This window comes from Microcebus murinus, chromosome 18 (genome assembly GCF_040939455.1).
Source record: "Microcebus murinus isolate Inina chromosome 18, M.murinus_Inina_mat1.0, whole genome shotgun sequence".
In the NCBI taxonomy this organism is placed as follows: domain Eukaryota; kingdom Metazoa; phylum Chordata; class Mammalia; order Primates; family Cheirogaleidae; genus Microcebus; species Microcebus murinus.
Genome location: NC_134121.1, coordinates 44,123,652 through 44,141,984, shown reverse-complemented (window position 1 = coordinate 44,141,984; position 18,333 = coordinate 44,123,652). Strand labels below are relative to the sequence as shown.

At 51.8% G+C, this 18,333-nt stretch overlaps 4 protein-coding genes and 1 long non-coding RNA gene across 7 annotated transcripts in view; 2 read left to right on the top strand and 3 right to left on the bottom strand.

Moving 5' to 3' along the window:
* On the top strand, positions 1-6,787 carry PSMC3IP (PSMC3 interacting protein). Of its 2 annotated transcripts, XM_012743199.3 has the most exons (8): positions 5-1,203; positions 1,295-1,395; positions 1,557-1,646; positions 4,903-5,014; positions 5,521-5,666; positions 5,784-5,837; positions 5,971-6,030; positions 6,113-6,787. In XM_012743199.3, exons 1-8 carry the CDS (start codon positions 1,170-1,172, stop codon positions 6,167-6,169), a joined length of 654 nt encoding a protein of 217 aa, XP_012598653.2. In that variant the 5' UTR covers positions 5-1,169; the 3' UTR covers positions 6,170-6,787. The 2 variants fall into 2 exon arrangements, with proteins under 2 accessions (XP_075850692.1, XP_012598653.2); XM_075994577.1 differs by having other exon boundaries at positions 1-1,203; positions 5,971-6,787.
* RAMP2 (receptor activity modifying protein 2) overlaps positions 1-8,513 on the bottom strand; it is a 147,428-nt gene extending 138,915 nt beyond the window's left edge. Inside the window, exon 1 of the mRNA XM_012743268.2 lies at positions 8,510-8,513. The gene's annotated coding sequence lies outside the window, so the exon portion shown is untranslated. The remainder of the gene's footprint in view (positions 1-8,509) is intronic.
* On the bottom strand, positions 7,205-10,979 carry MLX (MAX dimerization protein MLX). Its single transcript, XM_075994576.1, is given in 10 exon segments — positions 7,205-7,497; positions 8,240-8,441; positions 8,799-8,898; positions 9,100-9,199; positions 9,432-9,538; positions 9,811-9,900; positions 10,347-10,383; positions 10,694-10,717; positions 10,719-10,828; positions 10,831-10,979. Coding segments are annotated over 10 exon segments (894 nt in total). The 5' UTR covers positions 10,898-10,979; the 3' UTR covers positions 7,205-7,440.
* Positions 10,980-11,648: 669 nt separating this feature from the next.
* On the bottom strand, positions 11,649-15,354 carry COASY (Coenzyme A synthase). Of its 2 annotated transcripts, XM_012743190.2 has the most exons (9): positions 14,655-15,354; positions 13,786-14,000; positions 13,364-13,495; positions 13,045-13,234; positions 12,895-12,959; positions 12,624-12,708; positions 12,362-12,459; positions 12,123-12,269; positions 11,649-12,031 (listed from the first exon to the last, which is right to left on the bottom strand). In XM_012743190.2, the coding sequence occupies exons 1-9, from the start codon at positions 15,352-15,354 to the stop codon at positions 11,969-11,971; spliced, it is 1,695 nt and encodes a 564-aa protein (XP_012598644.1). In that variant the 3' UTR covers positions 11,649-11,968. The 2 variants fall into 2 exon arrangements, with proteins under 2 accessions (XP_012598644.1, XP_012598646.1); XM_012743192.3 differs by lacking the exons at positions 11,649-12,031; positions 12,362-12,459 and having other exon boundaries at positions 12,190-12,323.
* LOC105859409 (uncharacterized) lies at positions 15,263-17,110 on the top strand. The gene is made up of 3 exons (XR_012913089.1): positions 15,263-15,394; positions 15,576-15,746; positions 16,724-17,110. It is a non-coding gene; the product is annotated as an uncharacterized LOC105859409 (long non-coding RNA).
* The last annotated feature ends 1,223 nt before the right edge of the window (positions 17,111-18,333 follow it).

The window sequence follows — 18,333 nt, the reverse complement described above, 5'->3', positions numbered from 1 at the left end:
TATGAGAACAATCTTTTAAGAGACTGATGTTGAATGGTGTCCTACCCTTGATAGGTTTTCTCTTATTAATCTGAGTCGTGATTAATTTGAGGAGGTGACAACCTCAGAAGAGGAAGACCAGGTGTGAGAGACCCCACAGGTCCACTTCTGTTTTTCCTTTGTGATGCCCAGAACAATCACTATAGTATGATGCCACTTCCCTCCCTCAGGGAGCCTAGATATGAGCATAACTGGGACTCTTGGCTGGCATTTAGCTTGCAGTTCCATCGTTTCTAAATATGCGAAGACAAGCACGTTTCATAGGCTAAGGAAGTTTTTGATAGCAGAGAGTTTTAAAAAAATAGCACCATGCTCCTCCACTGGATTGTTTGAGCTGCAGGGACAGCTGCTTTTCGGCCTTCAGCTGACCTCAGAAACTAGAAATATTTATTTCAGGCTCTGTCCCATTGGTCACTGTGGTCAGGAATGGAAAGCACCTGCCAGGTGTTGCCTTGAGATTGCCGAGAGATTAACAAACTTCTACAAGCTTTGCGGTTTAAGAGTAACCCGCTCCCAATCCGACCTTTCCTTGGCGTTCAAACCACAGCAGGTGTCGAGCGCCCCCTCGGTGCAAAGCTCGGTAACGGGCAAATGAGGCGCGTGTAAACGCTCTCCGAGGCGCTAACGCTTCCTATTTTTTCACAACCACCTACTGTAGCTACTGTACCTATTTTACAAGTGACAAAACTAGCCGACGAAAGGGCACTGCACTATGGGATCAGGACACGTCCCTGTGGGTAACTAGTCCTATGACCTTGAGCTGGTCGGTTGCCCTGCACGGGAGTTGATCCCTGAAGTGTCTCCCCGTTCTAAAACTGGGCCTAGTTCAAGGTCAAAAGTGATCAGCCATGGCTGGAACTGGGTCTCGAAACTTGAAGGCATTCTTTACCACAGCCTCCGTTCCCGGGGGCAAGCAGGGGAAGGTCCAAAACCGTGCGCCCGGAGCTTGGGGATCGGGCGCCAGGGCGCCAGGCAGAAGTGAACTACGGCGTCCGGGAAGGGTCGCTGCCGTCCCCGGGCGGGCTTCACTAGTTGAGCCAATCACCGCTTGAGCCCGCCCCCCGTCCCCGGAAGGAGGCGTCACCCGGAGCAACTACAACGACCGGCTGAGTTTGGCGGCGGGAAAAGCCATGAGTAAAGGCCGGGCAGAAGCTGCGGCGGGAGGTAACGCTGGCGTGGGCGCGGGGGAGACCCGGGAAGAGAGTGGGCGAGGAGGTCGGTTAGGTGGCTCCTCTTCTACTTCGTCTCTCCGCAGCCGCCAGCATCCTCCTGAAGTACATGCAGGAGCAGAACCGGCCCTACAGCGCCCAGGACGTGTTCGGGAACCTGCAGCGGGATCACGGACTGGGCAAGGCGGTGAGGACCTCTTCCCAGGATCCCCTCCCAGTGGGACCCTCGCGAATCAGTCTGGGGTCCTGCCCTTCCGAGCCTTGGGCGCTTTCCTTATCACTGGCTGAAATTCTCCCTGCCCTGCCCCAAAGACTCCTCTGATGGCCCCGCTCCCTCCCCTCTGCCAGGCGGTGGTGAAGGCGCTGGACCAGCTGGCCCAACAAGGCAAGATCAAAGAGAAGATGTATGGCAAGCAGAAGATCTATTTTGCCGATCAGGTGAGGAGAATCCTGCACAGATTATCACCTGTGTGAGAGCCCGACACGGGGTAAATCAACTCCTAGTATCAAGTTTTGGGGAAAGTTGAGGCACACCATGAAACTCATCTGTCTTATGCCATTACAGGGACCTTAGACATACTTAAATCAAGGTGTGTACTGCCCTTGCTATGATCCACTTATTGAAGTTTCCAGATTTGCAATATGAATGACAGAAGATCCATTTCGCTTATAAGCTCTTATTCCCTATCATCTAGACTAGCACCACCCTCTGCCTCTACCTCCCTCCCTAAACACATCAAATTTGTCTTTTTCAGTCCAGACCTCCACCTGGAGCCTCTCAAATGCCACTGAGCCATTTGTTAAGTTCTATTTTGCCATCCCCCATGGAATTATTGCTTCTCCATAGGAGAAGCAAGGGAAGGAACAGGAATATAGAAATGGATGTCATAATACTGTCAAAGGAGAAAGAATGCCTCATCTTTTCCCCCAAAGTGGCTCCTAATATTCTTCTCCCTTAATGGAATCACTCTTCACCCAAACCAGATTTGGGAGTCTTTTTTTTTTTCTGAGATAGAGTCTCACTCTGTTGCCTGGGTGAGTGCCGTGGCATCAGCCTAACTCACAGCAACCTCAACATCTTGGGTTTACAGGCACACACCACCACTGCTCAGCTAATTTTGTTTTTTTTCTATTTTTAGTAGAGACAAAGTCTTACTCTTGCTCAGGCTGGTCTCAAACTCCCGAGCTCAAGCTATCCTCCCACCTCTGCCTCCCAGAGTGCTCGGATTACAGGTGTGAGCCACTGTGCCCGGCCGGGGAGTAACTCTAGACTTCTCTTATCCCACATGTCTAGTCAATTATCAAGTCCAGCTGATTTTCCTTTCTTGAATCTACTTTCTCCATCTGCCATCGTTGCTATAGTTCAGACTCTCTTCATCTATTGCAATATCCTAACAGATCTCACCTCCTCAAATATATCTTAAACATTGCAGCCAGCATGATCTATCCAAACGCAGATCTTGGTGTCTCCCTGGTGCTCCACAACAGGAAAATGGCACTTGGAGACTTGCCCTAGGCCAGCCTCTGGCCTCTCCTATCCTTGTTAGTTCTCCATCTATCAGTACTAGACAATTCAGATGTGTTTTACTCCTTTGTCCTTTGCTCATTGTCTTCCCTCTGCCAGCTTTAGTTTAGTTCCTTCTGTCTCTTTGCCTAGCTTACTCTTACTTATTCTTTAGGATTTCACTCAGGCATCACCTTCTGCAGAAACCTTCCCTGAATGATTTGAGCTAATTGCTTCTTTTTCAGCTCTTACCTCTTTTGACACATGTTGTATTGTGATTGTCTTTTTTTTTTTTTTTTGAGACAGACTTTCACTCTGTTGCCCAGGCTCAAGTGCCAGGGCATTAACCCTAGTTCACAGCAACCTCAAACTGGGCTCAAGCAATCCTTCTGCCTCAGCCTGCTGAGTAGCTGGGACTACAGGCATGCACCACCATGCCCGGATAATTTTTTCTATATATTTTTAGTTGTCCAGCTAATTTCTATTTTTAGTAGACATGGGGTCTTGCTCTTCTTGCTCAGGCTGGTCTCGAACTCCTGAGTTCAAACAATCCACCCACCTCAGCCTCCCAGAGTGCTAGGATTAAAGGCGTGAGCCACCGCGCCCAGCCTGTAATTGTCTTTTTCACTTGTCTCCTTCGCTAAATCGAAGTTCTCTAGGGCAGACTCTATTTCTCAATTCATTTTTATCTCCGCACCCCCACTCTATCTAACATCCAGTAGACATTACTTATTTAACTGAACCAAACCACCTTCAAGGCAAATTTTCCTAAAACAGGCTTCGTTATGTTACTCTATTGAAAATCCTCTAGAGGAGAGATTGGCAAACTTTTTCTATAAGTGGCTACACGGTGTTTTTAGACTTTGTGGGATATATAGTTGCTTGTCACAGGTATACAACTATTGCAACTACTCAGCTCTGCCATTGTAGAGCAAAAGCAGCTATAGACTATGCAAACAAATGGGCATGGCTGTTTCTATAAAATCTTGTTTTCAAAAACATGCACCTGACAGGATTTGGCTTGCTGGCCTCTGCTCTAAAGGTTCACCTTGCCCTAAGTATAGAGTCCAAACTGCCTAAGTTGGCATTCTTATCTTTTCTAACCTGTTCCCCATCACCAACTGACATGACCCCTACTGATCCCTAACACAGTCCTTTTCTAGCAGCAGTCCCTCCTGCGGAGCTCCTCAGACTTTTACTGGAGTCCCTCATCTAAATGGATCCCATCATGTCTTTTAAGCTGTCCAGATTCTTCCTATTGTAACAACCCATGATCTGGGTGGCTTTCACCACCTTGGAAAAAAATGTTACTTTATACTTTAAGCCCAGTGAGTGGTTTTATCACTAAATGGGAAGATATTTCTGTCTTATTCAGTATCCTACCAACCTGGTCGCTCATTGAGGACAGGCATTAAGTTTCAGCTTTTCTTTCATACCTTTTTAGTGGGACCAGTACTCAACTGAGTTTTTCTTTTTTTTGGAGATAGTCTCATTCTGTCACCCCAGCTAGAGTGCAGTGGCATCATCGTAGCTCACTGCAACCTTGAGTCCTGGGCTCAAGCAATCCTCCTGCCTCAGCCTCCCGAGCAGCTGGGACTACAGGCAAATAGCACCTATCCCAGCTAATTTTTCTATTTTTGGTAAAGACGAGGTCTCGCTTTTGCTCAGGCTGGTCTTGAGCTCCTGAGCTCAAGCAATCCTCTGGCCTCGGCCTCCCAGAGTAGTAGGATTACAGGTGCGAGACACCGGGCCCATCAACTGAGTTTTTTTTTTTTGAGACAGTCTCGCTTTGATGCCCAGGCTAGAGTGAGTGCCGTGGCATCAGCCTAGCTCACAGCAACCTCAAACTCCTGGGCTCAAGCTTTCCCACTGCCTCAGCCTCCCGAGTAGCTGGGACTACAGGCATGCCCCACCATGCCCGGCTAATTTTTTTCTATATATGTTCGTTAGCCAATTAATTTCTTTCTATTTATAGTAGAGACGGTCTCGCTCAGGCTTGTTTTGAACTCCTGACCTTGAGCAATCCGCCCGCCTCGGCCTCCCAGTGTGCTAGGATTACAGGCAGGAGCCACCGCACTGGCCAATACCAGGTTCTTGAGTGTATCTGAATGCTGCCTTCCCAGATGTATGTTTCCTATCTTTGTGGCTCACATCTTTTTTTGTGCCTTATATTTTTCTTATCTCTGGCAGGAACAGTTTGATATGGTAAGTGATGCTGACCTCCAATGCCTGGATGCCAAAATCGTGGACCTCACTGCTAAGGTGCAGAGCTTGCAGCAGACCTGCCGCCACATGGAGGCTGGTAGGCCTGGGTAGCCCCCAAAAGGTGCCCAAAGGGTCAGGTTCAGTCTACAGGTTAGGAATTACTAAGTGAACAGGTGGTTGATTACAGCATCTGCTTGGCAGCTGAGACCCTTTTGCTGGGCTGCCTTAGGTATTATATTAAAAGAAATGTAGAACAACTAATGGGCTTTTGTGCACAAATGGGCAAGGCATGCATTTGCTTTCCGTGTCATGATTTTCAGTGCACTGTTCCGTTTCCCTTTATTCCTGCTTCTTTAACTGGCTCCACCTAAGTCTCCCCAACCTCACACCCCATCACTACCCGTAGATGGAGGGGGAAAGAGAAATAAACTCATTATCCTATAAGTCTTATTTTCCGGAGCTTTTCCAGAATGTGGGACTTTATTCTGGAAAGATCCCACAGCATGTTGGAATCCTGTCTCCCACTTCAGGGTGCACCCACTGGGAAAGATAGACCACCCTCCTCAAGGGTAGCAAGTGACCCCCAGGGGGATGTGGTTTCAGAGCTGAAGGAGTTAGCTAGTGCCCTGACCACACCAGAGATGCAGAAAGAGATTGAAGAGTTAAAGAAGGAGTGTGCTGTATACACAGAGAGACTGAAGAATATCAAAGCAGCTACCAACCATGTGACCCCAGAAGAAAAAGAGCAGGTGAGCTGGGAGGGAGGCTGGAGGGTTGGCAAGTAGGTCCAGAGTGAATGTGAAGGCTGACCCCCAGCAGCCTGCTGTGGTTTTGAGGGGTTAGAGGAACCTGTTTCTTCCTTCTAGGTATACAGACAGAGGCAGAAATACTGTAAGGAATGGAGGAAGCGGAAGAGGATGGTAAGTGTGTGGGAGCTCCAAGGCAGGCCCTGGAAGTGCTTTTGAAAATGGCAGCCACCAGAGAAACCACCGTACAATATCATGGGTCCCACAGGGAGTGCCCTGTACTGCCCATCATGGTTTTGTTTGTCAGGCAACAGAGCTGTCTGATGCAATCCTTGAAGGATACCCCAAGAGCAAGAAGCAGTTCTTTGTAAGTGGTAATCTCACCCTTATCTGCTCCTCTGGGGTCTTTGCCCAGGGATATCTCATTCACTTGTCTCCCTGGCCCACAGGAGGAAGTTGGGATAGAGACAGATGAAGATTACAACGTCAAGCTCCCAGACCCCTGAGGCCCTCTGTTGGGACTGGGAGATGGAAACAAGATGTTCTGGACTGGCTACCTTGTTAGGTTGGCTTTTGTTATGGTTGTTATTGTTGTGCCTGCTGCTTTCCACCTTTGGTCAGGTAAACTGGAGTATTGGGCAGAGGGAGTGTAGGCTGGTGGCCAAGAGTGGGTGATCACGCCCATTTCATTGTCCATATTGCAATGGCTTGCACTTAGACTTGAAACAGTGCCAAAAGAAAGCATTTGGCATTATTTATTGTAATATAATTTGATATAAAAATACTTAATTTCCTCTGGATAGTCAAGCCTCTCAGATATCAAACCTGAGGCAGGCAGAAAGGAGCCTGAGGGACAAGGGTACAGAGAAGCTGCTATACACCAGCATTTTGAGGAGCCCAGGGTTCACCCAGGACTCATCTTGGGCTTATAACCCAGGAGACCTTTTGAGTATCTTCCATATCCCAAGTCCTGGGAGAAATACAGGCAACACTGAGATGATAGAGGCCCAGATATACTTGACAGAAAGGCTGGGGGTGGTTTTGAGGCCCAGTTAATTTTCCAGAATTGTAGCTTTAACAAAGTTGCACTGTTGGTGTTTAGAAAAATAAAAAACTTCAAATATGTAGTGCTGTGTCACATCTGCCTTTGCCATGCAGCGCAACAGCCTGTGGGAACCAAGAGGGCAGGAGTAGGTAAGGCTGTTTCCCTACCACCCAGAGCAGGGGAAGAAACTGGCAGCCGTACTCTAAGCTAGCCGGAAAGCCCTCGCCTCACCGTGGACTGACTGGGTAGCCCTAGTCTAGGCACGAGGTGGCCTTTCACCTTTTGTGGCTGTGGGAATATTTCTTCTTACTCCTTTTCTCCTGCCAAAATGGCTAAACTTGGGCCAAATGTTGCCCAAGAGACCAAAACAGAGGCAAACAGTTTCCAAATATATGTAGATTAAGTCTGAGGCTTAGAGAGAGGGCTAAAAGGCCAGGATCTCTTTGGGGTGCCCAGAGCAGACTCTGGTCCTGAGGATGTCCAAAGGGAGAGGAAAGACTGGGCAGGTTTGAGTTTTATGGTCAAAATAATAAATTAATCAGAAGCTTTCACAAAATAAACACCCCAACCCCACTGAAAATGAAGTGGGGCTAGGAAAACCAAACACCCAGCAGAAACCAGCTGACCAGTGTGAGGTGTTGCAGTCCAAGCTCATGGGCCCAGCAGCTCCATGGCCAAATATAGAGACTCAAAGGGCTCTTGCTGGCTGTTATGCAGGTTTCCATGAGCCAGTCAGTAAAGCTGGTTTTTCAATTGGTGCAGGACGCCGATCACAATCTCCCGTAGGGTCTGGCAGGGCCAAAAGAGGAAGAGATAGACAATGCTCAGGTCAAGACAGAGACATTTCAAAGATGCCTGGCCAGACCAGGTGTGCTCTTTAGAACAGTGCATTAAAAATAGCCCCTGGGAAGTATTGATGCCTGTAGTTTACTTTGAAAGGCCCCCAACACAGGGTTGAGAGATGGAAACACACTAAAATATTACTGGTAGAATTTAAGTGGTGGATATGTGAATGGTCATAAAATTCTGTCAGTGTTATAGTATGTTTAAAGTGTTTCACCATAAAAATGTTGGGAAACAAAAGACTCAGATAGGAGTTCAAGCCTCAGATAAAGCAACCAGGCCACAAAAACAGAAGACTTAGTGAAATACCATTAGCACATCTCTCTACTACAAATAAATGATAAAACGCCCTTAGAGCAACTACTTTAGTGGGGGTGGAAGTTCCGGAATCTGTATGTTTCCGAAAACTCCATGGAATTCTGCTGTAGGTGGCTAATGAGGCAGCAATAGCTTGGGCTACACGAAAGCTGTGAGCTGGACCTGGCATTGAATGAGTGCTCACATCACACTTGCCAAATGAAACCATAAATGAAAATGTGGGTTAGACAGCAAAGGTGGGAAACACAGTACTGAAAGTTGTAGAAATACCCTCAAGAAGCCTAAAAGTGGCTGCCATGCTTTTCTGAACGGATAATGGCTTAGACCACTTTGAGGGTAGGGGAGACCCGCAGACCCTATTGCCCCATACCTGTGGCTTACAGTGCTCCTCAATCCAGCTGAAGACACAGGCCGACAGCTCCTGGAAGCTGGCCACAGAGATGGAGGCATTGAAGGACTGGAACAGAGAGTCCATGATGCCTTGAAACACGTTGAACTTGACCTGGTCAGAGACCTGGTCCTCCCCCTCATGGGGATTGTCCTGGTGTGCCTTCACGATCTGCTCATAGTTCCTGAAAGCATGCAGGCCAGGGCTGAGTGCTGCAGCAGCTCTACCAGCCCAGGAAGAAGGATGGGATAACCCCATGTACCCCCTGGAAGGAGATAACCAGAGAGTTTTGGGGATGGATTTAGCATCAGCTAGGTATGGCTTCAAGGCCAAAAATGGTGACCTTCTTCAACCTTCCCTTCATTAATCCAACATGCATTTCCTGAGTGTCTGCCATATGTAAAGGGACAGTTGGGGGTGCAGAGTCCAGGAAGTGAGGGTATCTGTACTTTATTATCTGATGTGGCCTTTGAACCATGAGTGGGTGTGCACTTAAGTCACCTCAGAAGACCTGGTTTCCCCATTTCAGCACCCTTCTTACACTTTCATGATCTTCAGGGCCGTGACATCCTTGCGTAGCGTGGTCACCTCTTCTTCCTGCTTTTTCTTTTCCTTGTGCAAAAACTGGATGTAGTCAATGGCTGGGGTAGGGGTGAGAAGAGGGAGTAGGCACAGAGGTAGTCTCAACCAGGAGGACAGGGCTGATTCTGTTTACCCTTCCCTCACACCCAACTATCCCATTATAACCAGCACATGAGGGCCAGGCCAAGAATGGGTATGAGGCACTGGCCTCTTCACAGCCCCCATTGGCTCCACCCCTCCAGTGTTCTCCCCGGCCATACTCTTTTGTAGAACAATGGCTTTGCTGAGCTTTTGGGAGCCAATGGAGAAGTCCTGCTGCTGGCAGGTGGGGACAATGGTCTGAAGGTCATCATAGCCTCTCTGTGGAAACAGCAAGGGAAATGGGTTCCTTAATCCTGAGGGATTAAGCTCTTCCATGACAGTGAGTTCCATGCTTATAAACTCAAAGGAGTAAAGAGACTGGAAGGAGGAAGGTGTTCAAAGGGGACTAGACTAGTTACCCACAAGGCTGCTTGGCTCTCTATGTATCAGGGCAGGGTGAATCAGACATGCAGGACCCTCCACACGGCTAAGGCACAAGCATCCCCATCACCTTGATGGCGTCCCTCCTCTTCTGCTCAGCTTGAGTGTGTGCTCGCCGCCGCCGGTCTTTGTAGGACTCCTTGTAGGACTCCTGGTGGTAATCACTGTCCTCGTCATCTACACTCAGAGTTAGGGGCAGGGAGAGGTCATGTTGGAGCCCGTGGGACCCAGCTAGCCCACCTTTTCCCAACTGGAAAGAATCTGGTGCCCAGAGATGGCAGATGGACAGAAGAACCTAATGTCCTAGGTGAGGTGAAAGGTAGTGGGACCCTGTGTCTAGCAAATGGACTCCAGCACCCTCGTGTGGATGGCGAAGTTTCCCTGTTGAGGAAAGTTACTAAATGATGGCATATCTGAGTCCCCTGAGGTCGGGGGATGTTGCTGCCTACCTGTGTTGGGGACAGAAGAGGCACTGGTAGAACCGATGCTATTAGCTCTGGACACTACACTCCCCTTGCGGGTGCTTTCTACAAAAAGCCCTAGAAAAGAGAGGCCCCAATCACTAAGGAGTGGGGTGGAACACTGCCAGGCCCTCAGACACCTGTGGGCACAATGGCTTTCTTAAATGCCAACCTCTCCCCTTCAACCCAAAGCCAGCCATTCTGGACCACCCACTGCTGCAATGTGCCTATCCCTAGTGTCTACACTGCTCCATAGGTCTGCAGCAGTACCCTCTTGGCTCACAAAGGGGCATCTGGACGTGATGAGGGTGAGAGTAAGCAGCTGCCAGTATTTCCATCACTTCCCTGCTCCAGCACAGAGGGAACTGTCACCCTCAGTTGCTTCCTGCCTCAGGGTCCTGCAGCTCCTCCCTTGCTGTCTCAGGCCAGGAACTCAGCTCAGGGACAGTGGTGAACTGTGCTCAGGTGTGGCTGGCAAGGCCACAAAAATCTAGAGAGCTGAAGACGGCGGGGGAACCACTCACCAGGGTCCAGGCTGTTGTCGCTGTAGGCATACTCCACCTGTGGCACCGAGCAAAGGAGAAGCCCGTCAGACCTCTGCCTCTGGGGGAAGGCACCTCCATCACTCTGCTCGCGCGCGCACACACACACCCCGGGGGGAAGGCGCCTCTCTACTACACACCTGACACACACACACGCACACGCACCGGGGTGCAAAGGCAGCTGAATGACTCCCCCCCAGAAGCGAGGCAAGACTGGACAGGCCGTTGGAGCGCCGCCCTTCCGTATGACTCCTTCTGTCCCCACTTCTCCGCCTCAACTCCCAGCCCCCCACACTCGCGCACAAACGCTTCTTCGTTTGTCTTCCCACCTTGGCACACGCGGGGAGAGAGCCTGTCTTCTCTGCAGCCCCGGGGCCCGGAGAGCGGGGGGAACTTTGGGGACAGGAGGGAAGCCCCTGGTCTTCCGGACGCCCTGCGTCCACGAGCCCGACCCCCCCTCCCTCGCCGGCGTGCGCGCCCACGGGGCTTGCCTTGACCCAAGGGTCCTCGGGAGAAGCGCCCGGCTCCGTCATCTTGGACCCACCGAACCGGAAACAAGCCAGCGGGCGGGCCACTGGCCGCGAGAAAGGGGGCGAGGCGTGACCACGTGATCCAAGCCCACCAATCCGCGACCGAGAGGCGGAGGGCGGGGTGAGACGATTGCACATGCGCCGTCCTAAGGCTGCAAACGTCGGCCTGCGCCCAAGCCTCGCGTTTGGGTAATGTCCGCAGCCCCAGAGACTTGCTCGCGGTCTGTCCATGCCCTCCCCCGGGTTAGGACCTACAATTGCAGTGATAGGAAGACATTATGTAAAACGGAGTCCCCTCAAAAGGCTTGTCTGAATATTGTGCGCACGCGCACTGCCTGGCTCAGCCAGCTCACTAGGTTGCTCAGCCTCGCCCTGCCCTAGCTCTTATGCTGTTCCTCTCGTTCCCTGACCTGCAGTTCTGGCCAGTGTCAGGAACCAGGCAGAGCTCCCCTGTTACATCGTCTCAGCCCACCAGGCTGCAAGCTCCGTGAGGACAGAGGCCCCGCCTCACACTACTTTAAGGAATCCCTTGCAAAGAGCCTCTGAGCTGATTATGCTGCCTTAGGTTTGAGGACCTAGAAAGTCTACAGTTTATTCAGAGACACACAGCTAGTCACCAGCAGGGCCAAGGCTGACCTCAGTCTGGCTACCGTCAAAGGCCACACTCGAACTACTGCTCTCCTGTGCTTCCAGCTCAGGCCTGACCCTGCACTGGTGGCATAAAGATCCCAAAGCAGACACCATACAGACAGCATCTGGAAACATTCACCTTTAATAATGTTACAAGTTCAGTGTTTGCCCTGACTCTAGTCAGCTGAGGGCATCAGGCATCACCAGGCAAGAGTGGGGACGGAAGCCCAGAGGGGCCTGCTCCACACCAGCCACATCCTTGGTGCTGGCCAAACCCCAACATGCTCAGTAGGTTGCCTGTGTCCACCAGGCCCAGCCATGTCCTGCACAGCTAGCCTGGAGACCTCTAGGCCTGAGTCAGGGTGAGCACCAAGGCCCCCACTTCTCCTCACCCCTGGATCTCAGCAGCTCCAGGGGCAAGTGTGGCCCCACAGAGAACCATTTTCAGTCAAGGGCCTGATAAGTCTTGGGGATGCGCTCCTGCAGGAGGGCCCAGGCTTTCTCCACCTTTGGGCAGAACAGAATGTTGGGAGGACAGTCAGGCAGGCACCCACTGGGGACTCCCTCCCCACAACCCAGCCTTTCCCTGGGCACCAACTTGGCGCTTGGTGATATGTGGCTCCCACAAAGTGCTCAGCACCACGTGGCTCTGGTCCACAAGCTGCTGCCCACTCATCTGGCTCTGCAGGCGGCTTTGAGCTGCAGCTTCACTCAGGCCATCCCTCTCCACGATGCGCCGTACAGCCTGGGCACACACGAGGCATTTGTCAGAAAGGATTCCAGCTCAGCAGGATACAGTCTGCAGTGAGGATAGGGTGGCGGGTGGGGTCCAGATACCTCAGTCTCTGGGATGACAACAGTCCACACCTCATGTACCATGTTCTGCCAGCCGGCTTCAAGCAGCATAGCGGCATCAATCACGCACACATGCTTTCCTGTGGGGAGACCCGTCACTGCCAGCAGCATTTGCTACTGGTCAGAGCACCCACGAAACACACTCCCAGGGAAAGTGGATGATCTGGGTTGGGCAGGGAAACTCTGAGGGGAAGAATCCACTTCACTGTCCCCCTTGGCTGCTCCCATCATCCCTCCCACTCACCCTCAGTCACAGCCCGATCCATCTCCTCTCGGGCCAGCTCTGCGATAACTGGCCACATAATGTCCGTGAGGATCTTCAGCTGCTTCTGGGGAAGGGGATAGAGGGAGCGGGCAGAGGTTACCTTCCCTCAGAGACAGGGGCCAGCCCAAGGGAGGTGGCAGCTGGGAACAGATAAGTGGAAATGGGCATTCTGGACCAAACCAGAGAGGTCTACTATAACCCAACCCCTGCAGCTGGTAGCAGCTGAGGACCCTAGGAGGTGTGTGTTTACCTTGTTCCCAAACACCCGGCTGCCTAGCACCTTCCTATTGATGATGCCATCTTTATGGAGAACATCTGGGTGACAGAGAAAGAGGACTGAGCATAGAGGCCAGGCTGTCTCCTCACTTGCAGGTCACCTCCAGCACTCCTCGGTTAGTACCTGTTCCAAAGGCCTCCACCACAGGCTGGTAAGCAGGGCCACCTGGGGCATAGGCCCGATGGCCCAGCTGGTCACTGTCGATGACAAATGCCCCTAGGTCCTTCAGCCGCTTAGCTACTGAGCTCTTCCCAGAACCACTGATGCCAGTCAGCCCTATCACGTAGAGAGACGGGGGGAGCTCTGGCCTATTCTAGGGGTGGATGAAAAGGAACCCACAGTTACAAGGGCCCTCAGGCTCATGCTTGGGGCTGTGCCCCTTCGTTTCCACTCACCAGCATTTCCGGCACACTCAAACACGGGGGACTAAGGGGAGGCTCACGTGTGGAGGCCGAAGCAGTTTTCCCAGCATTCGCTGGCGGAAACTAGAGGAGCTGACTTTGTCCTCTTCATTTTCCTTGCGGCTCAGGTCCTGCAGCAGCTGGATCTGGTACAAGGCGAGCTCCTCTAGGCCCTGAGGTGAAGGGGAAAGGGTGAGACAGGGAAAGCGGGAATGACAGGAAGGGCAAAACCCTGATACCCAGCCTGCCCCCTTGTCCTTCCCTACCTCCTCTAGGATCCTCCACCGCAGCGGGCAAGCTGGGAACTAGCTCCTCCTTGCTTCTTCCTGCCATCCTCAGCCCCCTCTTCCCACCACCCTCAGCCCCCTCTTCCCTCCTCTGGGGTCATGATGCTTCCAACAGCCCCCTTGACAGCCTTCCCCGTCCCCATCCACTCCCTCTGCCAGTCTCCCTCAGGGGTTACATTCTCAAGGCGGAAGCGGTTGACGGCCATCCCCCCACGATAGGTCTCTTCGCTGACCACCAGGAACTCCAGGGAGGGGTCAGAGCCAGCGGGCCCATAGGGGTCCAGCAGGGGGATGATATCAAAAGTCAAGGAGGGCTTGATGTCCACCAGGAACTCACTCAGGTGTTCCACGCGTTCTGCATAAGGTTGGAGCAGCTCAGGGAGCACCTTGCCTGAGGAAGGAGCCCAGAATAACTGTGAGATCTTTTTACTGGGGAGGAAGAGTATGGGCCGGTTTGGATAAGAGTGTCCCCAAGCACCATATCTCCAGAGAGGCATAACAGAAAGAAAGGGTTAAATTGGGAAGGTCTGTGGTTGTGGGTAAGGTCTAGGGAGGGGATTAATGGAAAGAACCAGGTAAGCACAATAGTCACTGACTGCAAGGGCTGGCATGTGTTCAGAGAACAAACCATCAGGAAAGTACTCCAGATAACTAGCAGTGCCAGTGGGCATGAGTCAGATGGAGAATTTCAAGAACCACACTATACTTGAGTCTCTTCTTATTGTTTGTGGCACTACCACCTACAACTCACTCATCCATTTATTCCCAGTGTCTCAGTAGAGTTCATCAACTGGAGAACTAAAGTGCAGATTCCTTTGCTTCACATTTGGGGAATTCTGATTGAGAGGTAACTGGACCACATGCTGAGAAATCTACATTTACTCATTTAACAAAATATCCTTAGCATTGAGTGTCAGGCACCATGACATTTGGGAGGAGTGGGAAATAATGGATGGCCCTACTCTTCCTTTATCTGGGCATGATGGTGGGTGGAGGGAGATTTGAGGGCCCTCCACTGCCCTAATCCAGGGTCCCTCTCACTCACTCTTCAACAGATCTTTGTCTGCTACTCCCACCACAAGCTGCTCCTGGGCCAGGATGCATGCGACACTGAGCAACACCTTGTGGGCATTATGCAGGCGGTCAAACGTGCCACCCACAGCCCCGCGTTGGTAGCCACGCACCGGCTGCTTTGGAGATCTGGCCACGGGGGAAGCAGGCCTGATCGTGGACAATAATGGAACATCCATGGGCTCCATGGGCAGCTCCCCAGTCCCATAATCCGGGTATAGCAACACCGAAGCCAGTCGTGGACAACAGCTGTAACAGCTGGTGGCATAACGCTCTAGCTGTTGTTTGACCGGGTTGTACTGGCTTCCATCCAGAGTTTGAAAGTCTGTCAGCACCACTTCTGGTGGGTGGGCGAGATTCTGGACTGAAGTGGGTTGGGGAGGGAGAAAGGCGCTCTTGGTCCGCATATTGGTCAACAGGATTCTGACGTCCAGGTCCCTGTGGACTTCAGCGCCAGTATATAAGTGCGTGATGAAATCAAGAACCTCAAACGTGACCTGCACGGGGCTGGACTGGGGCTGAGCCGGGCCCTCCAGGCTCATGCCCGGCTGCAAGTGTACATAGAGTGTGTGATTCACCAGCCGGGAAGCCGAGGTCAGGATGGGGGCCAGACGAGGGGCTAGGGAGGCCAGCGGCGTCGTCAGCACCAGGAGGCCCGACCGGAATACGGCCATGGTTCCCAGGCCTGTGGACAGTCAGGGAGACAAAGCGAGGGTAATTGAGGGGCCTGCGGCTAAGGCAGAGGCTTACATGGGGCTTTAGACCCGGGAGAAGGGGACCTGGAGCAGGGACAGGATCTCAGTGACGATCGAGAGGAACGAGGGTAGGGGACAGGGCCTGGCTGACGGCGCTCAGGGCTGTGCTCTAAGCCTTGGTCTCCTCATTTCTCATACAGTGTGGTGACTTCACTAAACTGAATCGAAATCCTGGAAGGGGAAGCGGGGACTGGACGGGAGCCCCTGAGTCATGGGCCTGGGGATGCAGAAATCCTGGGCCCTCTTGCTAAGCTGCACCAGGGTCTTCAAGCAACTGAAGAAGGAGACTAAAGGGGAACGCTCAAACTCAGGTCGGTCCCCTACTCACTGAAACCTCCGGGCTTTGGTTCCGCTGGCACCGCCGCGGAGGCTTCTCAGGCTGCCACCCGGAAGCACTCGCTCAGAAACCGCGACGCCGAGCTACGGGAGCGGAAGAGGGTCAAATATCTCAACCTCCCAGATGAGTGGGATTCTCGCGAGGTTTCTCGCGGGGCGGGGCGGGGCGGCGCGGGGCGGGGCTGCCCTCAAAGGGCCCGGGGATAAGGGAATCCTCCGTCCCAGATCCGCCTCCCAGCCGGGACTGAGCGGAAGGGCAAGGCAGGTTTGAAAGCCCATTTCACTCACTTCCTCAGACCCGGAGAGCAGAGATTGGCTTCAGCCATGTCACCCAAGGGCAACGACAAAGCCAGAACTAACACCCGGCTTCCCTTCTGAATTCTGGGGGCGGGGAGGGGAGGGTGTCACAGGCTTGCGCTGCTTTCCCAGAGCCTTACTGGTGCCCTCCCAGTTCGAGGACGGTCATGTGGGAGGGTACAGTGCTGTCGAAGTACCCATTTCACACATGGAAATATTGAAGCCCTGCATGTTCTAGGAACACATAGAGGCCAGGTCTTGTGGCTGCTATACGAGGCTCTCCGCACCACCCGGATCCAATGATGCACCTGTTCGCAGGGGAAGAGAGGTGAACTCTCCGTGTGAGCTCAGTGGAGCTGCCAGGGTCTTTGTGGACAGGAGAAAAGGGTGGGAGATCCAGGGTAGAGGATACAGCACGAAGCTAATGAGTACTGAAAAGTCTGGAGTTGGTAGGCTTGGTGTGGAGGGGAAACCAGGTTGCCACCAGAAAACATTTCAGATAAATTGTCCACGGAGATTTCAAAAGGAAGGGAAACCAACCTCCCAGATTCCAGTAGTGTGCTGTGGTTTATTTTCCCAAACTGAATAAATATTGACTTTTTAAGATAAATGTTCATTTTAATATTTAATTTTGTTTGTCTTTTGTCTTTTTCAGAGACAGGGTCCCTCTCTGTTGCCAGGCTAGAGTGCAGTGGCGCTGACTGCAGCCTTGAACTCCTGGGCCCAAGTGATCCTCCTGCTTCAGCTGGGACTATAGGGAGGAGCTACCACACCAGGCCTCTGCATTTTTAAAGAGGGCCTCCAAAATGTAAAAGCCCCACAAAACCTGGACCTGCCTTTGGAGTTAAGGATGGAAGACTTGTAGAGCCTCAAAGGCACTGAAGGACCAGGCTTCTTGAAAGAGACATAAGTTGGATTTTAAACAGAGGGCCAGAAAAAACAAACAGCAAAGGCTGCCAGAGAATGTCCCAAGACATCTTTACACACAGTTTGATATGCCATGTAAGAGTCACTTTTATTTAGTAAATGTGTATTTAATGCATCCTATGTGTAGGTACATTTTTAGGCACAAATGACAGACCAGTGAACGAAACAAAGTCCCTGTCCTCCTGGGGCTTAGATTCCCGTGTGTCCAGGGAGAGGGTGGTGAATAAACAATAAACAAATCTATATTACATTTGATGATAAGGGCTATGAAGAAAAATAAAGTAGACTAGGGGGACTATAGTGGAGGAGAGGGAATGCTATTTTAAATAGGGTGGTCCAGGAAAACCAAGATGTGGAGGAAGAGCTAGAATCAGAGAGCAGGGGAAAGTGAGCCAGACAGAGGGAACAGCAAGTGCAAATGGCACGAGGCAGGAGGCTAGTGAGGCTGAATTGGATGGCAGAGATGGAAAGTGGTGTGAGATGAGGTCAGAAAGAGGTGGGAGTCAGATTCAAGGTCAAGAGAGAGAGGTCACACATTGCCTCTCTTGTCACCCTGTTCCCCAGCGGTGACCTTGTGAGTGTATACATACACACTCATACACACACACTCACACATACACACACTGTGGGGCAAAGAAGTCAGGCTCTGAGAACAGGTCCCATGCCTCAGAAATTCATGGCCAGGCGCGGTGGCTCACACCTGTAATCCTAGCACTCTGGGAGGCCGAGGCGGGCGGATTGCTCAAGGTTGGGAGTTCAAAACCAGCTTGAGCAAGAGCCAGACCCCCGTCTCTACTATAAAAATAAAAATAAATTAATTGGCCAACTAATATATATAGAAAAAATTAGCCAGGCATGGTGGCGCATGCCTGTAGTCCCAGCTACTTGGGAGGCTGAGGCAGGAGGATCGCTTGGGCCCAGGAGTTTGAGGTTGCTGTGAGCTAGGCTGATGCCACGGCACTCACTCTAGCCTGGGCAACAGAGTGAGACTCTGTCTCAAAAAAAAAAAAAAGAAAAAGAAATTCATGCCACTTTGGCCCTCTCCCCTTCCTGGATGCTGTAGGGACAACAGATCTGTGTCTGAGCCAGCAGTGCAGAGAGAGGGGGGTGGCGGGCTGTGAGGCCCCTCCCCTCCTCCAAAAGCAGAGGCAGCAGGCAGTCCAACAAGGCCAGAGAAGACTCTTATCTGGAGGCAGGGGCAGGTCAGGATGTTGTTCCTCTGTCCCCCAAGGTCCCCCACAAAGCCCCAAAGACCCAAGTAGGTTCTTCTCTATTCCCACTTCCCAGGTTCTCTTCCTGCCTGCTCCAAAGGGCCATCACCCCTCCCTCTCAGATATG